Below are 21,478 nucleotides of genomic sequence, written 5' to 3'. Positions count from 1 at the left end.
GAAGTCAGTGAGCAGAACAAACTGAATGACTAAAAAAATCGCTCCATTGCTCTAGTTAGGTCAGGATGATGAAGTGAGGGCTGATTCTCCTTATCAGCAGATATTCAAATGACATGATTGGTACAGTAGTTACGGCAGTTTCTAATACTAGGAAATCACAGATTTATAATAACATTTACATTAATGACATTTGGCGAACCCAGCCATTAGGGCTGCACAAGCCAGTGCACTCTTAATGCCGGTCCAAAGCCGGAAAATGAAGAGGGTTGCGTTAGGAAGGGCATCCAGCGTAAAACATGTGCCAAATCAAGTATGTGGATCACGAATCAGAATTTTATTTTAAAAAGAAGGAGGATCACGGGGTGACGTATAAGAGTGGAGGAAGGTGCACAAAGGTGGACTATGTTCTATGTGGGAGATGCAACTTGAAGGAGATTGGAGACTGTATCAGATGGTGGTCTATAGGATGGTTTTGGAGGTGAAGAAAAAGATTAGGAGAGTGAGGACTAAAAGAAGAATAAGATGGTAGAAACTTAAGGATGAAGACCGTAGTGTGAGGTTCAGGGAAGAGGTCAGACAGGGGCTCGTGGTGAAGAGGTGCTGGATGTTTGGGCAACTACTTCAGAAGTAATAAGGGAGCCAGCTAGAAAGCTACTTGGTGGGACATTTGAAAATTGAAAGGAAGACAAAGAGATGTGGTGGTGAAATGAAGAAGTGCAGGAGAGCATAAGGAGAAAGAGGTTGGCAAAACAGAATTGGGAGCGACAGAGTGATGAGAAAAGGCAGGAGTACAAGGAGATGCGGAAGCAGGTAAAGAGGGATGTGGTGAAAGCCAAGGAAAAGGCATATGAGGAGCTGCATGAGAAGTTGGACACTAAGGATTAAGAAAAGGATTTGTACCGATTGGCCAGGCAGAGAGACCAAGCTGGGAAGGATGTACTGCAAGTTATAGCAATAAAGGATGAAGATGGAAATGTGTTGACTAGTGAGGAGAGTGTGTTGAGAAGATGAGGGAGTATTTTGAGCAGCTGATGAATGAGGAAAATGAAAAAGAGAGAAGGTTGGATGATGTGGAGATGGTGAAGCAGGAAGTGGATAGGATTAGTAAAGAGAAAGTGAGAGCAGCGATTAAGAGGATGAAGAGTGGAAAGTCGGTTGGACCAGATGACATACCGGTAGAAGCATGGAGATGTTTAGGAGAGATGGCAGTAGAGTTTTTAACCAGGTTGTTCAACAAGATTCTGGAAAGTGAGAGGATGCTTGAGGAATGAAGAAGGAGTGTGCTGGTACCGATCTTTAAGAACAAGGGAGATGTGTGATCTGCAGTAACTACAGAGGAATTAAGTTGAGGCCTCTGTGGCGATCCCTAATGGGGGAAGGCGAAAGAATAGGAAGAAAAGAAGATGTGTCATATGGCCTTATCCGGAGCAACTTACAACTGAGCTGTGGAGGGTTAAGGGTCTTGTTTAAGATCAAGGGCCCAGCAATGGCAGCATGGTGGTGGTGGTGGGATTTGAACCTGTAACCTTCTGATCCAAAGTTTAATGCCTTGAAAACTGTTAAATTAGGAACCACTGCACAATTAAGAGACTCTCTAGCAGCTCATTACATGACAGATGCTTTACATAAACGCATTTAAAAAAAACATGTAAGTGTTGCTTTTCTGTAAGGAGTCTCAATTGTTGGGGCTTTGTAACAGCCAGAAATAAAGATGTAACCGAGTTTTACAGGACAGGTTTCTGTTTGTCTTAGACAGAGGGGGATGTGTTCGATTCCCTCTACTGCCCAGGCTCTGATCCTGCGTTAGGAAAGAATTTATTGAAAAGTCTTCGTTTACAGACTTGGAAATGGATCACGTGATTGCGCCCATTGTACAGTAGGTATCCGGAAAAATCGCCGGAATAAAAATCCTGGGTCCTTCAGGCAGCCCCGTGGCACACTGGAGCCGAGAGCTGTCACTTGGTTCGGACTTTCATTCATTGTTCTTGGTTCCTGTTAAAGCACATTGCAGGAATTACTTTTCATCATGTTCGAGGAGGCGAGCGAGGTGTTCGAGAATATGCTGAAATCGTCCTTTCCGCTGACGATCTTCGTGTTCCTGCCCGCGGTGTTGATCCTGGTGTCTCCTCTCCCGGCTGAAGCGGCGCATGAGTTCACGGTGTACCGCATGCAGCAATATGACCTACAGGGACAGAACTACGGTACACACCTCCTCTTAGCACAGCGTTACGCGTTGATTTTAATTTAATTTGATTATCAATGCTAATGTCATGATGAGCCTGATCATCACATATACGTGCATGTGTGTGTGTTTATGTGCGGGTGAGTGTGTGTTTATGTGCGGGTGAGTGTGTGTTTGTGTGTGTGAGGGTTCACCCACCTGCAAATACACTGCTTTGAAATGCTAGTTATGCTAGCTAGCTCAAGGAGCTGACTAGCATTGTAGTAATACTTTTATAAAAATTCAAACATAAAGTCACGTTCGGCTTGCAAACGATAAATCAATTAATTAAAAGTTGTCCCTTTAATGTAATAATACATACACTTTTATATAAAAAGGTACAAGTATGTTTAGATGCATAAGTATTGGCACCCAACATTACATTACATATTGAAGTCATTAATGTGGATTCATAACTTCTTTTTTTTTTCCTTTCCATAAGTACGTCATTTGTGTTTTTTTTTTTTTTTTTTTTTTACGAACACGGTTGAAATCAAGAGAAAAATAAAACGGATTTTTGAGACTATTGAGAATATTTGATTAATAATAATAATAATAATAATAATAATAATAAAGTTGACAAATGTTCTTTGGAGTATTTGGGAAAGATGAATGGCATTGTGAGTTTATCAGATTCTGGTATCTGTCGTTGACAGAATGTTAACCGAATGGATCACTTATAAAGACTCCAATCAGTGCATGCATCTGAATCATGCAATAGTTGCGACAGCCTCAGGATTTTACATGTAGAAAGTCTGTGGTCTGAAGTGTAAAACAGTTTAAAGTTGTTCAAAGATCCTCTAGAAATAACTTTATCCTGATTTCAGTTTGTAGGATGTGGCGCAGTACTTAAAATGCTTTGTTTGTGCTTATTGAAAAGGGTGGGGTGCTAATATTTTTTACTCAACTGTTTGTAATGATGATGTTGCTATCATTTGTTGATATTTTCTCCCTGAAGTGACTGCCCTGTGTTTGCAGGATCAAGGAATGCGATTTTAAACACAGAAGCCCGTACAGTAGAGGCGGAGGTGCTAAGCCGTCGCTGTGTGATGATGCGACTGGCTGATTTCTCCTATGAGAAATACCAGAAGGCTCTCCGGCAGTCCGCGGGGGCCGTCGTCATTATTCTCCCCAAGAACATGTCCACGATGCCGCAGGACATCATGCAAGTAAGAATCGACTCCATGTCTTCTGTGCTAAGACACGGGTTACGTTTAGCACAAACACTTATAATGTGCGTGTGTTTTTTTTATAGCAGTTCATGGAGCTGGAGCCAGAGCTGATGGCCACAGAGACCATCGTTCCTGTTTACTTTGCTCTGGAGGATGATGAACTGCTGTCTATTTACACCCAGACGCAGGTCTCCTCTGCTTCACAGGGTTCCACCTCTGCGGCTGAAGGCACGTCGTCACGTCATCCAGCTTGCAGCGCTGTTGAATTTTAGATTCAGAAATTCACGATATAATTTTGTATAACAGCAGCAATTTTCTTCCTTTTTTTCTTTCTCTTTCTTTTTATTATTCCTCCTTCTCTTTTTTTGTCTTTCTCTTTTTCATGTTCCACCTTTGAGTCATTCGTTTATTTCTTTTCTTCGTCTTCTGCATATTTTCAGGATTTTAACAAACTCATTAAGCTCAGTTTGGTCTGTGTTTCTTCTGTCAATTTAAACCATTTATTTCTGTTCATTTCTCCAGTGCTGCTACACTCCGCCACCGCAAACGGGTTTCAAATGGTGACAAGCGGAGCGCAGAGTAAAGCTGTGAGTGATTGGGCCATCACCAGCCTCGAGGTAAGCTTTCGTATTCAGCTGTATGTGGGACCAGAAAGGTTGATCTTAAATTTTGTTGGTGTAATTCGGTCACTAATATTGTTTTAAGGATTTAATATGGGAACAACCTGGCTTGGTTTTGTGTACACCAAATAAGATCATATGCTTTCATTAAAATGCTTTCCTTGTTGCTGTTCATGGCTTTTAGGGTAAATTAGCAGGAGCGGGAGGAGAAGATCTGCCCACCATCGTCCTTGTAGCCCACTATGACTCTTTTGGAGTGGCTCCGGTGAGGACCTCTGGTCTGGTATCATAATATGCTCTTAGGAACATTATCGATTATTTATTTTTTTTAAATGTAATACTTGAATGAAAGTTTGACTAAAACGGTTATCAATGTATTTTAACTGTGAAATTGAAATTGGCCAATACCAAGATGCTGATTCTCAGTCAGCTTTCTATTTAAAAACGTTTTGATTGTATTGATATGTTTAAGTGATGGCATTTGATTAATTAAATAAAGGCCAAATTCACCCTGCTGACAGCAAGGTGCATATCAGTAATTGTAACTAATATGATTAACCAGTAGTGTTCGGGACTCATTTATAAAAACAAATGAACACTCTGCACCTACGGTACATTTGTATAACCGCATTGCATTCTGCAAGTCAAATCTTTTTTATCTGAAATATTCCCTATGAACCTGAGGGTCCCTGGTGGTCTTGTGGTTAGGATACGGCGCTCTCCCCGCTGCGGCCCGGGTTTGATCCCCGGTCAGGCAACCAACCCCAGCCACTCTTAGTGCCGGTCCCAAGCCCGGATAAATGGGGAGGGTTGCGTTAGGAAGGGCATCCAGCATAAAAACATGTGCCAAATCAAACATGCGGATGATCCGCTGTGGCGACCCCTAATGGGAGAAGCCGAAAGAAAGTTTTTATTCCCTATGAACCTGAAAACACTGCAGATACTTCAGTCTAAACATGTGTCCCAGGGTGGAGTTTTCTTTAAGATCACTTACTGTATGTAATATTCACACTGCTTATTTTACTAAGCATTTTCTCTCTGTGTGGTGTTAGTGGTTGTCGTATGGTGCCGACTCCAACGGCAGTGGCGTGGCTGTTCTCCTGGAGCTGGCTCGACTCTTTTCCAGACTTTACTCCCACAAACGGACTCATGCTGGGTAGAAAAATCCACTCCATCATTGTCGTACCAATAGAAAATCAAATACAAGCCAAAATATTGCTTTAGATTCCCATGTGTAAGCAGGTTTTCTTGTTTTTATAGGTATAATCTGCTGTTTTTCCTGTCTGGAGGAGGCAAGTTTAACTATCAGGGAACTAAAAGGTGGCTAGAAGATAATTTGGACCACACAGGCGAGTACATATATACTACAGCTTTGGGGAAGATAGTCAGTGATGGAGTGTAATTCTTGTTATACCACAGTAGTTTGGCCAAAATTACATAATATTTGAATCTATTAGTAGTTATATTTAATGTTATTGACTGTTCCTTTTTTAATATCTCTGTTAGAATCCAGTCTCCTGCAGGATAACGTAGCATTTGTCTTGTGTTTGGACACACTGGGGAACGGGGACAATCTTTACCTGCACGTGTCTAAACCTCCCAAAGAGGGCACTCCTCAGCACGCTCTCCTCCGAGAGTTGCAAACGGTAACATAAAAGGAAAAAAAAAAAACAAACCTTGACTTGATTTTACATTTCAAACCAAAACATTGAATCATTGAACTAATCGGCATTATTTTGCTTTATTTTCCCATTAGATTGTATCTGAGCAGTACCTGGAGCTGAAGTTTTCCATGGTGCATAAGAAGATCAACCTGGCCGACGACACCTTGGCGTGGGAACACGAGCGATTTGGGATCCGCCGCCTTCCCGCCTTCACGCTCTCGCACCTGGAGACCCACCGCAGCTCCATGCGTAACTCCATCATGGACATGCGGTCAGTCTCACTGACATCCTGTTGCTTCGTCTGTGTCCCTGTGTAACCAACTAATGCAGGGTGTTTGTGTTTAGGACTCATGTGGACCTGAAAAAGCTTAGCAGGAACACCAAACTGATCGCAGAGGCTCTGGCACGAGTCGTTTACAACTTGACTGAGAAGGTGAGCTTGTTGAAAGATTTCTTGACTCAAATTCATAAATGAAAGCAGGCAAGTTTCCTTTTATTAGAAATGCTAAAATGATAATAAATATCCTTTATAGAAGCTGACATTCAGTATACTGGATACACAGATTCTAAATAACATCTAACTTAGTGGTTAAGGCATGGGACCAACCCTACCAATTCTGGGCCCCTGAGCAAGGCTCTTAACCCCATAGCTGCTCATTTGTATGAATGAGATAAATGTGCACAGATCAGGCATAACATCATCACCACCTGTCTAATATTGTGTTGGTCACCCATTTGCTGCTAAAACAGTTCCGACCCATTGAGCATTTACAGCATTAACTTTTTCAGTATTTTGAGCTACAGGCGCTCGTCTGTTGGATCGGACCACACGGGCCAGCCTTCATCCCCACGTGCATCAGTAAAACTCGACCGTCCATGACCCTGTCGCCGGTTCACCACTGTTCCTTCCTTGGACCACTTTTAATAGATACTGACCACTGCAGATTGGGAACAGCCCACAAGAGCACTTGTCAAACTCACTCAAATGTTCACTTGCTGCCTAATATATCCCACCCAATAACAGGTGCCATGATAAAGAGATAATCCGTGTTATTCACTCACTGGTCATAATGTTATGCCTGCTCTGTGTAAGTCTCTCTGGATGAGGGTGTAATGCCATACATGTAAAAAGAACTAAACAAAAATCAACATTGCTGTCGTGTAATTTACATTAATGTAGTAAATTATGTTGGTGTATTTATTTAACAGATTATATAGAGGAAGAAAAAGTAAAAAGTACACTGGTATAACAGCATCTTATGAATCCCGCAGGGCACAAATGGAGATCTGGAGATCTTCACAGAGCAGATGGTAAGTAAATGACTCGTGGCCCGTCTCTTGTCATGTCCAACATTGAGAGTCTGTTTTGCAATTTGAAATTGCTTTTTCAATGCAAAACCTTAAAATCAAGAAAAACTTATTGGCCTACTGATGGATTTGTTTTATATGTACTGAATAGTAACAATAATACTTGTTGGGATCAAATAAAACAGTAACGATGATGTATATTTATTGTGTATTTTTAAGGGCATACATATCTTTTACTTGACATAATCCTAGCATCACTATGCTGCCACTGCTGGGGCCTTGAACAAGGCATTTGACCCTCAACTGCTCGGTTGCTGTCGCTAAATGAGATATAAGATCAGTTAGAAGGTCAACATGGGCTTATTAGTGGTAACCACTATTTAACCCTTTCACGTATGGTGTCCATATATAGCAATAATTGGAAGCCATTTTGGACCATTTAAGTTGCAGTATCATGTACTAAAACACAATGTCCCAAACTCTCGAAGGCTTTGTCTTTGGATATCTTTATTATTTTGAGATATTGTATCATACATTCAAAATGGCAGAGGGTCGAGGAGATGTGACAAGATGTACCTTCAAAATAAGTGTCATTTCCTTTTATTCTCAGAAAACCATGATAAATTTTTTTACGAGCTTAAAAGTGAAAATAAAAAAAAAATCTTACTTTGTGATTTAATAATTTATGCATGAATTTTTTCTTTTTTTTTAAAAGCATGAAGATTAAAAACAAAAAGTGCTAGCATTTGTTTTTTCCAGATTTAATCACATTTTCAGGGTGATGGTTCATGTAAAAGTTAAACTCTCTAAAAGCAGAGTCTGTAAGAACCGCACGATCTTAAACCTGGTCTTTTTGTGGTTGTGTGGGTTTTTTTCTTCTTCTTTCTATGTCAGATTTAAATGCTGAGGTTTGTTCAGCCAATGGCAATTCAGATCGCTAGTTTGAATTTCCCCGCAGCTGCTATGTATTTTCAGTAACGCAATAGACACAAGGATCGTTTGCTGGTGATTCAGCTGAAAACCATGCAGTTTGGTTCACCACATCGCATCATGCATGCTGTAATCAGCAGGTGCAGGAGGATCAACTGCTCTCGCTGGTCAACTGGTTGAGCGCTCAGCCTCGAGCCGCCCAGCTGGTGGACAAAGACAGCAGCGTGGTCAGCACCCTGGAATATTACCTCGGCCGCTACCTCAAAGACGTCAGGCGACATTTCGTCAAAGCCGACAAGAGGTACCGTTTAACACCAGCAGCTTGACATGATTGCATGCGTGTCGTTGTAGAACTCCCATTGGTTCACACACACAACCTTCTACATTTTATTTTCTCATTTTCTCCCAGGGATCCTGAGTTCGTCTTCTATGATCAGCTGAAACAGACGATGAACGCGTACAGGTGAATATCCAACACCAGAAACACAGTAGAACACATCATGATTTTCAGTGTCAGTACATTAATATAGCTTCTCTCGTCACCTGTGTGTTTACATTTCTTCTGGTGCTAAACATTACTGGGACATGTTTTTTGTAAAATAACTGCACATAGAGCACAGTACAGCGTGGTACTTGTACTTGATCTCTTTTGGTCCGTAAGTTTTATAATTCTAGAAATATATAAAAGTGCGTTTTTTTTCATGCCCGGTTGTTTTCAGCGTGACGAATGATTCGCATTTCCTGTAGACAGTCCGAGTGAGCGGCAGGTCAAACGTCAGAGGAACCTCATCCATATTTATGATGTGGTGCGGCCCGATTCAGTGGGAGAGCATCTGCTTTAATATAAAGAGTTTCTTTGGAACCCGTTTCACAATTTTATTGGTCTAATGTTATTGGGTTTGGTGTTTTGGCTTGAAGTTTGTGAAACCGGGAAAAACCCAGGAAAAATCCATATATTAGCTGCTTCGTTGTTTAAGCCGCGGGGTTCAAAGAGTGGGGAAAAAAGTAGCGGTTTATAGTCTGGAAAATACGGTATTTTGTCTGCAGGATTAAAGACATTATGTGTGTTATGTTATGGAGTAATCCAGCAGTAAGTGTGCTGTGTGCATGTGATTGATTAATGTGCAGGGTTGAAATGATCCTGCAAGAATTTATTTAATGGCATTTAAATTCCCTTTTACAGGCCAACCTGCAATTTTGAAAATTCCCAGTATATTTATGGTAATTCCTATGGAAACTTTTGAAAATACCTGGAATTTTGCAACTCTAATAATATGCATGTTATTGTGTTTAGATATGCACAAATATTTCTTATAGTAAACTTGTCTGTGGTGCAAAAAAACCCCAACATTTCAAACTTAGTTTAGTTAGTTAATTTGAGTAGGTTTATTCTTGGTTTTTATTTTTTTATTTTGAACCTTCTGAGACAGAGTAACTTCTTTTTCCACAACTAAAGGAAATATCTTCCGACTTGTTTAGGAAATGAGAAGCGACTCATTGCACTAGTTGAAGTTAAATAACTTGTTGCCAGCAGAAACATATTAATCACTGCATTATTTATCCAGTGGAAGCTCTTCCTTATTTGCTTTGCTAAATCCAGGTGGTGACTTATTTTTTTGACTATGCAGTGTAATTACAATAGTTGTGACTGGAGAATTGAGAAGACCTCATTCCATACCCATAATTGAATTGCTTATTCGGTACAGTTGTTTGGATTTGTCTCATTAAAGCACCATGCAATCTGTCTAGATTTCAAATATGCCACACAGGTACATCGAAAAGCATCGGATTGCTTGTTTGTCACTTTGTTGGTACCTTATTTGCCTTACTGTCCTTTTTAAAGTTATTGTTGTCCCCATATAGAGATACAAGTGTTGGTTACGAGACATGATGGTAAATGCACTCCTTAAAACCATGCCCACACCATTTCAAATGCGATTCTGCCTTCAAAATATGTCTTCTGGAGAAATAAACATGCTATTTACTATCGGTTGTAACACCCTTTTCTTTTTTTAAAAAACTTTCAGAGTAAAACCAGCCATCTTCGACCTGATTCTGGCGCTGTGCATTGCTGCATATCTCGGCGTAGTGTATTTGGCTGTACAGGTGAGGCTCAAACATTTATACAAATCGGTGACTGGATGATTTCATGTGAGGCAAAGTTAATATTTTCATATAAAAAAAGTAGTGTTTTTATTTATTTAATACCACAGAAATTTACCACAATTATAATTTAAATGTTATATATTTTGGAAAGTGCGGTTTGGTTGACTTTGCTCAGAGAGCTTCGTTTTTCAGCGTGGTGCATGTATTGGACATTTTATGTGGGTCTGAGCAGATTGCCAGAGAATAAAACTATGGATGAATATATAATGATTTACTTTGCTTTGTGGTTTAGTCATTAACTGCATTTTTCTTGCAGCACATTATGTGCAACCCATTGTCTTGGTGAAAATGTAACTTGATGCTAATGAGAGATTAAAAGCGAGAGTGCAGTATTAATCATCTTGTGTTTTGTGCCGGCAGCATTTTGGAATTTTGTACAGCATTCTTCGCCGGGTCACGGCACCACGAGTCAAGCAGCATTAACACCGCTAAAGCTCTCTTCATCCCTGCAATATGAGGGACTCCTGCAGTCCCACCATGGAGCCAAGAGTGTGTTTGTTTGTTTTGTTTTTTCTTTTCTTTTCCTTCTCTTCCCCCCCCCCCCCCCAGGAAAATGGAATTACATTTTCCTCGTCATGTTTGTTGTGTGTGCGTGATTGCTTGCTCGTCCTTCTCAGTCCAGGGACAGCTTTTTTTACAGTCTTCCTTCCTGTCTAACACTGCCTCACACCCCTTTTCCTCGGTCTGAAGCTAGTGATATCTCTGCCAAGTAACAGTGAGTCGTCTTCTTGGGCAGCTAAAGTCAAAATGGGCCAAAACCCAGCTTAGTGTTAGCTAGTTGGAGAAATCTAGTCGGTTTGGAAACTGTTCAGATGTGACGCTTCATTTCAGTCCAGAATTTTAACATTTTTGATTCAGATTGATAGACGTATTCATCTTGATTTTGCTGCGTGACCGGACACACCTTTATTTATCAAGGGACACCCGGGGTTCAATTTGATCAGGTATAAAAGCAAACTTGGCCATGTGATACATTTTTTCTTTCGTTTTACTGCTTCGTCCGAAGTTCCACTAACCCCGAACTCACATTGGCAGCAATGTGATAAACCTTAGGAAACGACAATCGCCCTTTGCTAATATGAGTGGCTAATTCTCGCCTAAAATAAAGCAAAATGTTAACGATGTAAAGTGGGCGGAACATTTTATGCAAACTAGAAAAGCGATTTGGCATATACCATTAGGACTGAAGTGTGGGAGGGTGTTTTTCTTTTCACCACCACTGTGAAACATTTTTGTGTCATTTTTGTTTCTACCTTTTGTTCCAGTTTGCAGCTCCTGCGCCTCGCTCTGCTGCTACATATTTTATTAAATATGAGGTACTTCAAACTTTGACGTTATTAAAATACAAAAATATAATAGCCATGAGTCATTTAAACGTTTTAGGTTTATTCTTTCATTTGTAGACAGTCGTATATAAAACACTAATACATACAAGCATTTTACTCTTTATTTTTTAGTCAGAAATCAACCGTACCAACGGTACCATTAACCTGCTGCTACCAGGGACAATAGCAGCCATGAGTAGACAAGATTCATGCTCTCTATCGATCAGTGTAGCAGAAATACATTTTTACAAACAGCTGAGCTGACTTCAGTGAGGATGTCATGGTTAGCTGGGGTCAAATTTTGTACACATCATGTGACTAAGCTTTTGCAAATGGCAGATTGGATTTAACCCAGACTCCACCCTTGTTAACTTGGGAAAACCAGTCACTCAGCAAATTCACCTATTCGTCCTCTAAAATATAACATTGTGATATTAAAGAACCCAATCAATAATTTCATCTTTCATCTTTCCACTTTGGATAGTCATAACAGTCTGCTGACCGAAACAAACACAATATACCTCGTCCTTTCTTTACTTCAATCTGCTCCATACAAGAGCCGGAGTCGCTTTCACATCTTTCAGCGAGTGTGAGAGATTTTTATTATATTTTTTTTTCTCCCCTACTTCAGGTTTTTCTGCTGTTATTTATGGAAGCGGATGAAGCTTCACCTTGCACTGATTTTACAGACTTTCCTTTGTTTCGCTGAGGTCAGCTGTGTGTAAAAACTTTTGACTCTTACAGCTAAATGAAAATAAAGATTGAAGACAGGTTCGAGGAATAAAGTGTTTTGTTGAAACGTTTGTGTGATAAGGTGGTTCTATTCAAAAGGTAAAGTAAGGGGGAAAAAATCTGCCAACATTAGACTGAAAAATTTCAAGTTTATTTCTCAAAATATGTGGTCCAAGAAAAAGATTTTTACAGCTTCAAGAAATTAAAACAAAGCCCTCTTTTCTCCATTCGGTATTTTTACAATTAAAAACAGTGCAGTTTTGTTATTTGGTACAGTGTGACATTTACACAGGGAAAAAAAAAAAAAAAAAAAAACCCATAGAATAAAAGAAACTAACACTGATCAGGGTATACAACATGATTAACAAACAGCATGTTAACCGGAGTTACTATTGCCACCCCAAAGTTTTAGAAAAGATTGTTTTCCTATAGCAGCATATCACGAGTTATTTATTCTTCTACTAAACACCTATACCATTGCTGTGGAGACTTTTTTCTCCCAAACATAATTCTAATAGATCATCTGCCATGCAAGACCCTGTAAATGAGCTGGAACTACTACTAAGAATTAGTACTCACAGTCTGAGCACATTAATATAAACCTGCACTGGTGTCAGAGCTGCTGTTATAGAAAAAGACGCAACACCATATGACCAGTCAGGATCCAGGATTCAACAGCGATGTGGTGCAAAGTGATCTGATAACCTTGGAGTATATCAGGTTCCCCTTTTGGCACATTTAACACCCTTAAACACTGGAAAATAGTGAACCTGTGCAGAAATACATTACTTTTTGAACCATGCGGAGGTTTTAGGAGGTCTTGGGATTGTAATAATGGTCTTGCGATCTTATCTTTAAGGAAAATCTTTTTAATTCTAAGCCAGTGGTGAAAGAAAAGCAGTCAGTCTGCACACTTGAGGTAGACAGTGTGCACCTGTTTAAAGCTGGAACATAACGAAGACGTGGAATTTTGCAGACAAAAATCGTTTACATTTATATGAAGCTCAGCAGACAAATAATAATCTGTTCATTAACCTTACAATGTTCCAGGGTCTCTCTCTCAACTCACATAATGCTCACATGGCTCTTTATAACCAATTTACTGTGCTCGTCAACATGCATGTGCAAATAAAATGACAGGCAGGAGAACAGATCTGGGCTCTTCTGACCTCGAACACGTTTCTTATTAAGGTTTAATATGTAAAGAAAAAAGAAACTAAATCCCATATGGTTTTTATGATGTATCTTAAATATTCATTGCCTCTCTAGACTGCTTCTGTTTTACAGCATATAAACATGCTTTTAATGAAAGCAAATGAGGTATTACATATACTTCATTGCAAGGCATTGTAAAATATAAGAACTCTATTTCAAGCCTACATAATTCAGTTCCTGGGGAAATTATGGAAATTGCTAGAAAGCCAGCTGATGTAAATAAAGCATGAATCTGGGTCACAAACAGTCAAAAAGCTCCTTGTTGCAAATCAAAAAGTGGTATGTTAAACTACTTGGTGGAGTCCATTAAGTTCAACATGTTAGCAACCTCGAGAAAGAGGAAATCCAGAATACCAGAGCTAAACGAATAATCAAAGGTTGAATATCTCGGCTTAAACAGCATATTGTACAAGTTTTAACAGCCTCCATGCACACAACGTAATATTTTTAACCTTCACGTCTACCCGTTTCTGCAACAATTAAAAGCAAATCTCCTAAAAGTATATTCACAGTTAAATTAAAATAAGGACAGAAGAAAAATTACAGTCTAAAACGATCACCAATGTTTGTTCCTGTATAAAGGACGGAGTGCCATCGCCAAACGTCTTTTGTTCTTTGCAGTTGCTCTAGAAGGCCAGTAGGTGACAGTATTGACACTGTTATTGGTGCTTTTTGCTGACACCATTCTGCATGTGGTTCCTACAGGGAGAAACAAAGTTTAAAAAAAGAGAGAAAGAGAGTGTGTGTGTGTGTGTGTTGTGGATGAGGTTAATGTCCTTGGTGTATCATTTCTTTGAAAGTGAGAGATAAGGCCAGGCCTCACACCAGCTTCATGCAAACCAGCAATGTGATCCTATCTGTATATTCCACAATGTCAAACACAGTCTGATTCCATTAGACTTTATGAGACCCTGGTTGAACTCTGGGTGTGAGAGTCTAATAATGTCTGCCGATCAGGCCCCGGGAACGTTTTAGGAATCTTGATCAGACTTTGGAAACTATTAGACTCCTGCAATTGTCAGACCTCTGTGTGCATCAGTTCCAGTTAGAGGCATGGCCTAAGAGCCTGGCAGCCCCAGTGAAGTAGGTAGCTATGGTTTCTGTGTCTGACCGTTCCACTGAGGGAGGTGTGGCCTTGAAAATACCCCCCCCCCCAAAAAAAAAAAACAAAAAAAAACAAACATGTAAATGCTCTACTTTACAAGTTAGTGAAAAAGACACTCCCTTTAGTCCATTTGTGCACTATTCCAGCAAAATGAACATATTATTTAGGTCATTATGCACTAATCCAAAGTCTGGCATTCTGAGAACAGAATAAAACATACACCTAAACCCCGACACCCTGGCCCTGACCTCTACACATCTTCTGAAACAAGATGACTGAGAAAATCACTGTTTGTTTCACTCACCCTTCTGCAGAACGTCCATTTCCTGACTCAAGCTTCTCATCCTCGACTGATTCCTGAACCTCGTTTTCCTCATACTCACGTACGTCGTTAATCCCAGTCATCTGCCCGGTCAGAACCTTCATCACCATCTGTACGATGAACTACAAAGCACACACGCAAGTGGGGTTCAGTTTGGTACGTGATCTCTCTCATCTCTCTCCTCAGAACAGAAACAATTCATTAAAGAACACAGTGAGTGTTGAGTCAAGTGACTAATTGAATCCTGTGTGCATCCAGCATCAGGAATAAACGACTCTGCAATTTAAGATTCATCTTTTATTAAGTTTTTAATGATATTCACTCATTCAGGTCAGTAAATTGGCTCTAAATACAAGCACTCTGTGACTGGGAGTGGTTTTTTTTAACCTTGAATACTATCACCTTTCTCAGCAGTTTAAACCACTTGCTTTACACAAATTCAAACCTAAGGATGTTAGTGTCATGTGACTTTAAAATAAATGAACAGGAAGAAAAAAAAAAAATCTAAAATACACATTTTCGCCTTTTATATTTTTCTTCTATTTTAAAGTATAAATGAAATTAATTTGGTTTCGCACTTTCAAAAATGGACATTGTCCCAAAGCAGCTTTACAGTAAGAAATAGATTGTAAATATTATTTTTTAAATAGTTTATCGTTATGTTTATCCCTATTGAGTGAGCCAGTAGTAAGATAAACTCCCTGAGAAGGTACAGCTAAAAAAAAAAAACTAAGATCAGATTTAAAAGAGAACCCATCCTCATCCGGGTGATGTGTTATAAAAAAAATAAAATAAAATAAATAAATAAATAAATAAAAATCCTGGATATGTAGCTCTCCAAGTTTTGTTAATCTTTTAGACTATTTTTTTGATTTTACATTTAATGATATAAGGTCATGAATTTATACTTATAAACCTTCCTTTTAATTCCCCTCTGTTCCTTTCGCTCATCGAGACTGCTTTTGTAAGACCAATCCAGTCCCACACCCACACCATGCAGTGTGGATGAACTACAGTGTAGATTACACTTGCAAAATAACCGAGTTTGTAGTCACTATTTCTCATGGACGGAAACTGTTGCATGTAGGCCTGCTCTATCTACAGACATCCAACTGAAGAACAATGAATTCATTAGTTAAAATTAGTATTATTTATCATGACAGAGACTACATGCTGAATAATAATACATTGAGCCTACAGTTCAAACTACGACACAATATAATGCCATTTTACTCAACAAATGAAAGAGGACAAGATAAAGAAGCTGTGAGGCAATGTGAGAAAAAGTCTTTATCACACTCAGTGCTGATAAAAGTGTTTGTGAAAGATTGTACTGCACGCTATCTAGTTTTGTACTGTCATGTTTAAAGTGTTTAGAAATGTCCATGTCTATAAAAAGAAGACTGCTAATCTTTAAAGTGTTCTTTTTTGGAATGAATCACAAGGTTGTGAGTTCAAATCCCAGCATCACCTAATCAGGGTCCTTAATTCTTAATCCTCAAATGCCATAAATAGAAATGTACTTTCAATAGCAATATTATAATAAGGGATGCACTTCATATCTGGATGTCAGTGGTGGGCGGTCAGGGCCAGTAAAGCTTTCTCTGCTGGTATAAACACTATCAGAAGCACTGACCTACATTTACAGCATAAATTCAAATATTTGTTTCATGACATTGTATAAATGTATAAACAGTTTATTCTCTTTATTTCATAGCGTTTCTCTTGCACTGCTTCCAGTTCGTGTATGTTAGATTTTTTGTCCAATCTTTAGATTTCAGCATCTATGTGCTGCCATGTCAATCTAATCTGCCCAGGGCCTGCAAAGTCAGTTCTGCTGGCCTTGAATAGCGTCTGCATTTTTCCGTCCTCTGATTGGTTGGTCAGAGGGAAAACTGTTACAGTCAAGTTCGATTGTCAAAACACGTGTGTAGCACTGCACACAATAATACATCAGAGTTAGACTTTTTTATGCCTACAGAAAAAGAAAAATTTATTTGGTCTCAGACGTACCTAAAAATACATTTTCAAGAAAAGCGAGACATCGTGAGGAGGTCGGCCAACCCCGAAGCTAGCTAGCTTGTCTCAGCCCGGGAAAGGGTTTGTTCTCCACTCCCAGACCAGTAAATACGAGCGGTACCACTGACTTACAGCCTCTGAGGAGTGTTGCAAATTATGAGTCTGCATCTCTGTGAGTAGGTTGTATTTTATTTACATTTTTATGTTTTTGTCATGTTATTAGACAAATATTGATTCTGAACTGTTTCAGATTATGTAGGTGCACAGTTGAAGTTGTAGTGTAGAGGTTTGGAGTCTTAACTGGGTTTCTTGCTCTAGTAAAATGCTATTCACCCTCCATATGTGAAATGCCTCTCTCTTTGTAATGCCGCGCGTTGTTATATTGCGTTTTTGTATTGTATTGATGGTTTCTATTATTGCGAATGGTGGTGGTATTAAGGGGTGGATTAAGTCGGGTAAGTCCCCACTGAAGGCCCACCAAATGCATGGCCCGCCACTGATGGAAGCAGATAAAAGGTAACTTAGTGATTCAGAACCACTCATTTAACTTCAAGGTTGGATAGAACTTTCATTCAGTCATGGGAAATTGGTATACAAACTGTAGGGACCTTTTCAGTGATGGGGTCATATGATTGGGGTCTTTCACTCAACCCGAAACAAAGATTTGTTACTTACAAAAAGTTATTTTTTATATTCCTGCAGATAAGAAATTATATACACACACTCTTGTTTATTTCTTGGATAATGCATCACCCCCAATAAATGTTTTGATCAATAAAAAGAAAAAACTTGAATATTATTAATAATAATCTGCCATTATTCGATAATCTGTTGCAATCCATTATCAATGCCTCCATAGTTAGTTATAGACGAATGGGAGAAAAAAGAGATAGGAGTAAAAATCTGTCCCTGAGATTCCCTGACACCCTTTTCTATCTTAGGTTGGTGAAAATCCTATTGCCTAGCATATAATGCTAATTCTTTTTTCTCACCATTTTAGATTGATTGTTTTGAGGAAGAGTTTCAATATAAGAAGCTTTAGTGTGTTTTCTGTGTGTGTTCCAGAAAGTTTGTCTTTCATCATTTTGCATTGTAAAATGTGTGTTTGTGTTTTGCATTAATGGCCCAGTGTTCTCAGATGACCAGTGTCTTTTTTTTTTTTTTACACAAATTTAAAGTTCTATAGATGGCTTACCAGGAACCAATAGATGTTCATGAGCAGCAGTGCAAACAGCAGAGTGTTGAAGAAAAAGTAGAAAGGGATGTTCGGGACAGACTTCAGGCTGGTGATGTAGGAGGCATACAACACTTTTAGGGGGAACCAGTACAGACGGAAGATGAACCTGTAGAGGAGACACAAACAGGGTTATGTAAATAATCAGCAAATCAGCAGAGAGAAGACAAAAAACAAAAACGAGCGCAAACTAAAGGAGGGAAAATTCCAAAGAACAGAGTTATCATATATGTGCCTGAGGGCCCATAATCTGGGCATCTGGACTTTAAACATAAAAAGTCCAAAGAACCAAAGCAATGCTTAACAACAGCAACAATAATTGTATACACAGGTTTGTTTACAATTATTTCTGCTGTTGTTAAGCATTGCTTTGGTTCTTTGGACTTTTTATGTTTAAAGTCCAGATGCCCAGATTATGGGCCCTCAGGCACATATATGATAACTCTTTTCTTTCTTTGGTAATCCCTCTGAGCAGATTTCCAGTCGGATGACCTTGAACAAGCAAACTGATTTTCACTTACATAATTTGCCGACAGTCAGTAATTCAGCTGCAGCCAAATATAAAAAAATACTTTTGGTAAACTTCATGTCTCTCATTAGAAGTAACTGATATTACAGCATATGGCTCTATTGCTTAAAGCTTGAATAGCTGTATTAGGTATTGAATGCTATTGTACCATAAACTGAATTGTGTATGTTTTTATTATATAGTAATCCTCCGTTTATCGTGGTGGTTACGTTTCAGAACCGACTTCATTTTGACAAAATTTGGACAAAGTGTTCATTTGTCCATAGTGTGAAATTACAATCAGTCAATAATCCAGAGTCAAGTAATTTACACATATTTACAGCACAACATTCTTGAGTTCTGACTGGTCAGAAAGTACTGATTTGTTTTCTCTGACAGTGAGGCCACTGCAAATCACAGGTATTCATTTGCTTGTTGATATAGTGACATTTTTTGTCATTTCTTTCTCTCTAGTGTCAGTCAAAGAAAACATCTATAACTGCATCTTCATGACAGTTGACACTTCATGCTTTCTCTGCAACATGACTGTGTTTTTATTAATCTTATTAACAGAGAAAGAGAAACAAATTGCTGTGAGAGAACTTCTCTTCCATAGCTGCAATAACATCAGTGAGAACGGGAACAAACTTGTATTGCAAACACTAACATTTAATGTAACTATAAATAGGAGGAAATTACATTTTGTTCTTTTGAGGTATCGTAAATGATACTGTAATTGAAAAACTTTCCGCTTCACCACACCACCACATCAGAACAAGTGTTCTATCTTTAGGAACCACATCAGTATTTTTGAACCATTACATCACAACACATTTCGTTCATGTTAAAAACACAACCATTTTGGTGCATCAGCTTTTATCTTTGTGAAAGTGTTGCTGTGTCTTTCTTATTGATTTAAATGTGTTCACATGTTACACAGATCACATTAGCGGTTCTCCTTTCCACCATGTATGTGATTAAAGTAAATAATTAACCAGTTTTATTTAATAACTAGTGGCCCATGTCTAAAGCAGTCACGAACTGCAAATAGCTGTAGTTTGGACAGCCTTAACCTCATCACACCCCTGCTGTGGTGTTTTGGAAAGCTGTAAGCAGATGTGCTGATTTTAGATCCCATGATACATAAATACTTTTTCAAGAAGATCAGAAGTGGTTGTTTAATGCGCAGGCCTCACCATGTAATGCCAAAGGCCAAAAAGCCAACGCTGGACAGGTGGTCGTTTATCATGTAGATTTTTCCTCCGCGGATCTTGAAGTAGACGTTGAGTTTCGTGAACTCCAGCAGAACGTCATCGAGGTCATGGAGGAAGAGCACGACGAGCCCGATATTGTGATACCTTTAAGAAGAGGAAGATACAAAAACAATATTGTACGTTAACTTAAAAGCTGGAATACAGCAATATAAAGTGAGACAACGGAACCAAAATATTTTACAACACAAAATAAAAAGACTCTAGAAAATGGTGTATCAAGGTGGTGTTACTGTTTGGAAACACAGTTTCCTCTTATACCAAAACGTTTTCTTGCCAATTGCTGTTTATTAAAGAACAGTACTTACAAGGTGGTATAAAAAAGTTTCGAGACGAGCAGTTTACAAGAAAGTACAAAACCTTCAAAATAGTCACGTCTGGAATGTGTCCTGAAAGTCTTGTTCTCTGCAATGGTGATAAAACGGCAACCTTTGAGCTGGATCTTCATCCTCGGAAAGTGAGATCGTGTGGATTGATGATGTTTTTCGGAGAACAAGTTGCCAAATGGTTATGACAGTTTCAAGGATTGAGCTCGTTGAAGGTCTTCCAGTGAGGTTCAAAATACCTCAAACGACTCGTTGTAGCATCGGCGTATGTCAAACATCTCTGTGGCAGACTCGCCCAGTTTCATGCAGAATGGTACGTTTGATCTTTGTTCTTACTTGATGAAATTTCAGATGTGGTAACGCATGTGGTCAGAAATGCACCAGTTAACACCATTTGTCTTGAAACCATTAGTGTTGATACCACCCGTTTCTATTTACAGTTACAGCAAATGATGTGGAATATTTGTAAAACAAGAATTTGTTCATATTTTTATTTAGAACTAGTTATTAAACAATCAAATGCAGCTCCAATGTTACTAAGAAACCATTAAGTCTAACTGTCCCGTAATGAAGATATCAGAAAAACTAGAAGTGTTGGCACTCGGGACTCCTTTCTTTTTACTTACAGAAAATGCTATTATATTAATGATTAATTATACATTTTTTTATTAGTTTCTGTGAAGCATCCACTTGATAATCCCTGTGTCTAAAAGGTTACTATTAAAATTTGCATTTTACAGCAACTGTAATAGAAAATTCTTATATGCACAAGCTAATCAGAATCTAGAATAAAATAAAAAGCTGTAGGATAAAATAAATTTATAAACAAATTAAAAAGTACAGTTTTTTTTAATGTAATAAAATTATATTTACAGTGAGGAAAATAAGTATTTGAACAACTGCTATTTTGCAAGTTCTCCCACTTAGAAATTATTGAATAAAAATTGTACACCTCCACAAGGCTGGAAAGGGCTACGGGGAAATTGCCAAGCAGCTTGGTGAAAAAAGGTCCACTGTTGGAGCAATCATTAGAAAATGGAAGAAGCTAAACATGACTGTCAATCTCCCTCGGACTGGGGCTCCATGCAAGATCTCACCTCGTGGGGTCTCAATGATCCTAAGGAAGGTGAGAAATCAGCCCAGAACTACACAGGAGGAGCTGGTCAATAACCTGAAAAGAGCTGGGACCACCGTTTCCAAGGTTACTGTTGGTAATACACTAAGACGTCATGGTTTGAAATCATGCATGGCACGGAAGGTTCCCCTGCTTAAACCAGCACATGTCCAGGCACGTCTTAAGTTTGCCAATGACCATTTGGATGATCCAGAGGAGTCATGGG

General features: G+C 38.9%; 2 protein-coding genes across 3 annotated transcripts in view; one reads left to right on the top strand and one right to left on the bottom strand.

The window, feature by feature from the left end:
- The first annotated feature begins 1,749 nt into the window (after positions 1-1,749).
- ncln (nicalin) lies at positions 1,750-12,205 on the top strand. Of its 2 annotated transcripts, none has more exons than XM_083559228.1 (15): positions 1,750-2,201; positions 3,200-3,390; positions 3,477-3,621; positions 3,916-4,010; positions 4,198-4,278; positions 5,066-5,169; positions 5,274-5,362; positions 5,520-5,659; positions 5,770-5,948; positions 6,023-6,110; positions 6,950-6,988; positions 8,056-8,216; positions 8,325-8,378; positions 9,943-10,021; positions 10,442-12,205. In XM_083559228.1, exons 1-15 carry the CDS (start codon positions 2,027-2,029, stop codon positions 10,502-10,504), a joined length of 1,683 nt encoding a protein of 560 aa, XP_083415354.1. In that variant the 5' UTR covers positions 1,750-2,026; the 3' UTR covers positions 10,505-12,205. The 2 variants fall into 2 exon arrangements, with proteins under 2 accessions (XP_083415354.1, XP_083415353.1); XM_083559227.1 differs by having other exon boundaries at positions 1,754-2,201; positions 8,053-8,216.
- cers1 (ceramide synthase 1) overlaps positions 10,624-21,478 on the bottom strand; it is a 31,977-nt gene continuing 21,122 nt past the window's right edge. Inside the window, exons 5-8 of the mRNA XM_083559358.1 lie at positions 19,738-19,899; positions 17,995-18,142; positions 14,763-14,902; positions 10,624-14,052 (exon numbers count right to left, since the gene is read on the bottom strand). Coding sequence (XP_083415484.1) covers positions 14,013-14,052; positions 14,763-14,902; positions 17,995-18,142; positions 19,738-19,899 — 490 coding nt within the window. The 3' untranslated portion in view covers positions 10,624-14,012. The remainder of the gene's footprint in view (positions 14,053-14,762; positions 14,903-17,994; positions 18,143-19,737; positions 19,900-21,478) is intronic.

Source organism: Silurus aristotelis (assembly GCF_946808225.1).
Source record: "Silurus aristotelis genome assembly, chromosome: 13".
Lineage (NCBI taxonomy): Eukaryota > Metazoa > Chordata > Actinopteri > Siluriformes > Siluridae > Silurus > Silurus aristotelis.
The sequence above is the reverse complement of the archived record's forward strand: the minus strand, read 5'-3'. Positions and strand labels throughout refer to the sequence as shown.